The sequence below is a fragment of the Cannabis sativa genome, chromosome 9, assembly GCF_029168945.1.
Source record: "Cannabis sativa cultivar Pink pepper isolate KNU-18-1 chromosome 9, ASM2916894v1, whole genome shotgun sequence".
In the NCBI taxonomy this organism is placed as follows: Eukaryota; Viridiplantae; Streptophyta; class Magnoliopsida; order Rosales; family Cannabaceae; genus Cannabis; species Cannabis sativa.
In genome coordinates this window covers 28,347,476-28,353,200 of record NC_083609.1, presented here as the reverse complement: position 1 = coordinate 28,353,200, position 5,725 = coordinate 28,347,476, and the positions used below count along the sequence as shown (strand labels likewise).

General features: G+C 34.0%; 1 protein-coding gene across 1 annotated transcript; it reads right to left on the bottom strand.

Moving 5' to 3' along the window:
• Positions 1 to 19: 19 nt before the first annotated feature.
• LOC133031341 (uncharacterized) lies at positions 20 to 1,340 on the bottom strand. Its single transcript, XM_061104825.1, has 2 exons — positions 926 to 1,340; positions 20 to 723 (listed from the first exon to the last, which is right to left on the bottom strand). The coding sequence occupies exons 1-2, from the start codon at positions 1,338 to 1,340 to the stop codon at positions 20 to 22; spliced, it is 1,119 nt and encodes a 372-aa protein (XP_060960808.1).
• Positions 1,341 to 5,725: the final 4,385 nt, after the last annotated feature.

Genomic DNA, 5,725 nt, shown 5'->3' with positions numbered 1-5,725 from the left:
AATGTAAAAGAGGTAACCATTAGTATAACTGTTTTTTTTTTACTTTGTGTGAAGTAACAGAATGCGCATAAGTAGCATATAAGTGAAGTTTTGAGGTTACCTTTAGTTTCTTACTGCGTTCCAGTTTATCCTTTAGTATCTTTTCTGGTACTTTTGCTAATGTTGTGAATGTGGACAAAGCTCTATTTTTGTTTTCCCATGACCATTTTTGAACCAAGCAACGTAGACATTCGAGCAGTGTTCCAATCGGTAGCTCTCTGATTTCTTTCAATGCTGAGTTCACAAACTCGGCGATGTTGGAGGTTAATGTTGAGTAGCGTTTATTTGGGCTGTAACGCCTTGTCCATTTTTCTAGGCCAACTTCATTTGTCAGGTAAGGACGAATTCTACTATCAATGTTGTCTAAGTCCCTCATGCAGTCGTCGAAATCAGTTTGATTGTATGCTTTTGCTGCACAATAGAATGCATCTCTTAGATCATCTCCTCCTTTTCTGAATCTTGTTTTTATATTTTGGAACAAATGGAAGCAACATACCCCATGCATCAAGTTAGGGAATACTGATTTCATTGCTTTTGCTATACTTTCGTGTCTATTAGAAATTATGCATTGGTATTCAAACTCCCCATATGAATCTTTGAGCTTTTCCATGAAGTATTGCCATGATGCATCATTTTCAGAATCAACTACTGAAAAAGCTAGTGGGAATATGTGTCTGTCGGCATCTTATGCACTGGCAATTATCAATGTTTCTCCATATGCATTCTTAAGGAAAGTTGCATCAACCACAATTAGACGTGTGCAGTGTTGTCATGTTGGACTAAGTCTGTTATTGTTCCTGGAAAATTATGAGAGAGTATGGGCACATTAGAGCTACTGATTAGTTTTTATAAGATTAAGTATAGTTTAAGACCAAAGCAGTTATACCTGGATTGCATTTTTTGATCATGTATAGAATCCCTGGTATTTCATTGTATGAATCATGTGGGCAGCCTATTACTTTTTCCGAAGCCTTCTCTTTTGCTCTCCAAGCTTTTTGGTAAGAAATTGAGACACTATAGTCTTCTGCTACATCATCAACAATCTCATTTGGCCTGTAGTTTCTTTTTGGATTGCTAATTTTTCTTTTGATGCAGTCAGCTATTATGTTACTTGTTGCTTGGGGGTGATCGTCATGGATGCGTTCTATTGAGCATGTATGATCCTCCAAAAGTTTTCTGACTTTGAAGAGATTTGTTTTTCCATGTTTTGTTGCCAAGAAGTACCATTTACAATTTTTATCAACACACACTAAGCTATAGTCCTTTGTTGATGATCTTTTTACCCTGTGCTGTTCATTCATTTTGATTGCATTAGGCTCATGGCAAGCTTTACGGTTTCCTTGTCTTGGAAAATTTGCCCAACTCTTATTGTGTCAATCCTTGGATCTTTGATGATGTTTGTTTTATTTCCCAGCTTGAGTTGGTAGCTTCTATAGTTCTTTCTTTGATGTAATTAGCTACTGAGAGTGCATAATCTGTCCATGTAGGAATTGGATCAGTATCTTGTATATATGGTTCTTCATTTTCATAGGCTGCAGAGGTTCTGACAAAGCAAGTAATTTCTTGATTTAATAGTTGGTTGACAATATCCAATGACTGTGTATAGTTAATGAATAGTGGGAAGGCAACCTCATTGTCATTTTTTTTCCTGATATGCTCATAAATTCTGCAAGAATTATCGTCCTCGATCCTCATTGGTGGTATACCTTCTTGTATTTGAAATTGTATTTCAAGAACAGTGGTGAGGTTGTTTAATTCCAAAGTATGACAGATTAGTGTTCTCAGTTCTTGGTATGAGAAAACTTTTGGTATCAATATACTTGTTACTTGATAATTCGTGTATAAGCATCTATCTACAAATTTTCCATTGTAGTATAGTACGAACAGTAAATGTTCCATGATTCTGTTATAGAACAGAGTAGTAGTTTTAGATAGAAGTAATCAATGTTTTATAAATTATATGTTTAGTTTCTTATTAAATATGAAAAACTTACTGGTTTTTGAAACTTTTTTTGTGTAAATCAGATTCTAGGAGCTATGATCTTGTTGCTTTTTTCTATTCAAGTGTACAGAGGTTGAACGTGATATCTCCTTTGTTTAATGATGATTCTTGAAATGATCAAAGGAAGCATAGTTTTTTTATTTTCCAAAAGTTCAGTTCTTGTGAAGTGTTGTCTTAGTAGCTTCGAGTAGCATTGACTAAATCTGACATTTGCGAGTAGCTTCGAGTAGCTTGGAGTAGTTTTTGAATCTCACAGTCGAAGTGTTTGATCGAAGGTTTTATGTAAGGAATGACTGAATTTTGATGACGAAAGCTTCGAGTAGCTTCAATGATGAGTTATCTCGGCACCTTCGATTAGCAACTGTACAGTTTGTTTTGATTTTTGTTGATCGAAGCTTTTGTCAAGCTTTAATGGTGTTTTGTTTTTGCAGGTTCGAAAGTTGCAGAGCTTCAATGGCACGAGCTATGGAAGTTTGAATTTTCGAAGGTTTCTTTTTGATTTTTTTTTGTTCTCAAATTGTTATATACGGTTTGGCAGTACGATACGCATGGGTTGATCCCATTTTTTCTGGTTCGGTAGGAATTTTTTTCCTAAATTTTGGTAGGGATATACATATATATGGTATTTTTGTTTTATTCGGTAATTGTAAGATTAATATGTTAATTTGGTATATTAGTAAAAATTGCCCTTATTTTAATGCCAAATCAATCTAACCTAACCCTAGGTGGTTGACTATAAATAGGTACTGATGGCTTCAGGAAAAAGATGATGCATCTTATTCTTTTCAGAGAAAAACTGAGTGCCTTCTTCCTAAACCTAGCCGCCACCCTCTCTTCATCTTCTTCACTTTTGTAAACCGAACCCTTGAGTGATAGAGTGAGTGCCCACACACATCAAGTGGTACCTCAATCATAGTGTGGAAGATTGTGAAGAATCCATATTAAAGAGAAGGACATTCAGGCTCAGATCTTGGTGATACTTGTTAGAAATATTTTACCAGGATCTAGATTTACTACCATGTATGTTTCATTAACATCCTAATATGAATTTAAAAAAAAAAATGAAATAAACACATATAAAGTTTAGGAAACCTTACATTGGGTGGAACGGAATATAATGACTCCTTCCGTTCAGATCTCTATCCCTTGATTCCTTTCTGTAGCAGAACATAATCAAGATCTGAACCTGGATCTCTTTCTCTCCTTCTTTGATGCTGATTCTCCTTCTTGATTGGATTATACACAATCTTCCACACTATGATTACCACTTGATGTGTTGGCACTACTCTATCACTAGGGTATTTCAAAATTGAAGAGAAGAAAAGAGAAGAGAAGGGCGGCTAGGAGGCTCAGGTTCTTCTCTGAAAAAGAATAAGATGCATTGCATAGTTTTCTGAAGCCATCACTTTCTATTTATAGAATGTCATATAGGTTTAGGTTAGAATTGTATGGCATTAAAATAATGAAAAAATATAAATGGTAAACCCTATACAAAGTGGCCGGCCATATTAGTGGATAATGGGCCTCACTTTGCAATTTTGCCATTTTGTCATTTCTCAATCCCATTTTCTCAAAAATACCAATTTTCCAATTCAACCATTTAAATGCCAATTCTAATTATTTAATAACTAAAAATTAATTATTAAATAATATTGTCATTTAATATATTTATTAATTAGACATATAAAGTCTCTTAATTAACAAATAAAACCTAGAATCTCTTTTCTTTACAATTTCGCCCTTGCTTAGTGAAAAATCATAAACTAGACATAGTCTAACTTTAGAATTATAATTGATTAATCAAAATCAATTAACTGAGTCTTACAAGCAGTATGGTCTCAACTAGTATGGGGACCATGGGCCTATATAACCGAGCTTCCAATAAGTCGAACCGAATTTACCAAGTAAATTCCCTAACTTATTAATTCCTTATTGAATCCACACTTAGAACTTGGAATTGCACTCTCAGTCATATAGAACGCTCTATATGTTCCACGATATAGATACACTATTAATTATCCATTGTTATAATCCTAATTTGATCAATGATCCTCTAATAGATGATCTACATTGAATAGGAACTAAATTACAGTTACACCTTCAATGTATTTTATCCTTAAAACACTTAGATCCATATAAATGATATTTGAGCGAAGTGAAATGAGATCTCAACCATTTATCTCTGTTTAGCCAAGCTCGAAGGATATCATCGTTTCACTTCTAAACTCCTATAGAAGTATTAGACTCCATATTTATGTTAGCGCTCCCCCTTAATTATACTATCATGTTCCCAAAATGTATGTATCACCCTGACTGTTCAAAAGTAAGCTTAACTAACAAATCAAAGAACATGTATAATACTCTTGAGATTGAACCTAACCATATCAGGATTAAGATCATTTGATCTAGGATCAACAGGTGATATTGAATTGAATAGATATTACGGTAAATTTTAACAAATCTAATCAAAGTTCAATATCGGTCCCTTCCGATGTATACTCCATACATCCGATACTGGTAAACCTTCTCAATGCCCTGAAAAGGACATAACCCTTATCCAATGTGTAAGAATACCTATCGCTGATTATATCATGCCAGTCTAAATCCAGTGAACTGACAAATCAGGGAATAAACTTTCGAACATATTATTAAGATTATATTCCACTGTGCTGACAACACTATAATCATTAACAAATTCATATGTTCTGGACTTAAATAGAATTCATACATTATATGTATATAATCATGAAATAAATCATGTGAACCATGCAACATAAAATGTTATTTCTGATCTTTATTAATAAGTAAATCTGATTATATTGAAATGGGTTTTATTTAGGGCACCAAACCCAACAAACTCCCACTTGCACTAATATAAAACAAAATGTGCATTTCAAATAATCTCAACACTCTTCCTTAATCACAAAATCCTTGATATTGTGAAATTCCTCTCTATATGTCTACTCTCGTGGGATACTGGATTCTATACTTTCGTCAACTACTTTTTGGTTTATCAGGAAATAACACTAGTAGTTAAGACAAGTTGGAATGGTGCCACAAATGTATAAAACTTCCTTAGACTGAATAAGTACCTTTCCTGCAACTTTAACATTTAGTCTCTCTCTGGTAGACTAAGAGACTTCAGATAGGTTTTTACACTTCTCTAAAATCACTACTCCACCCCTAGAGTAATCACCATCTTATCAGTAGACTTTCTAGCACAAAGGCAAGTCTAGAAGTCTGATGTGGTGTAGTCTAAGAGTTTTAAACACACCCTTATCGACTAACATATAGTTCCTCTTCTTAATCTTAAGATTTACTTGATCGTCTTCCAATGTTCCTATCCTGGATTAATCTGATACCTATTCATTACTCCCACTCAACAGTAGGTGTCTGGTCTAAGGCATACTAAAGCACATCTGAGACCTCTCACTGTTGATTTAAAGAATTCTTTCATGGCTTTATCTTTTCTGGAATAGTTGAGACTTTTCCTTAGATAAATAAAATCTATGCCTAAGAAGTCGAGTAGCTTCTATAGATTGCCATTAGGAAAGAAAATGCTTCAACATCTTACTAAAGTAAGTTGCTTGCATTAGAGTAAGTAATTACCAGGTATACCACAAGCCATAGGTTTTGATAAATCCAAACCTATAATACTAGGAACAGAAAGTTTTGTTAAGTCCA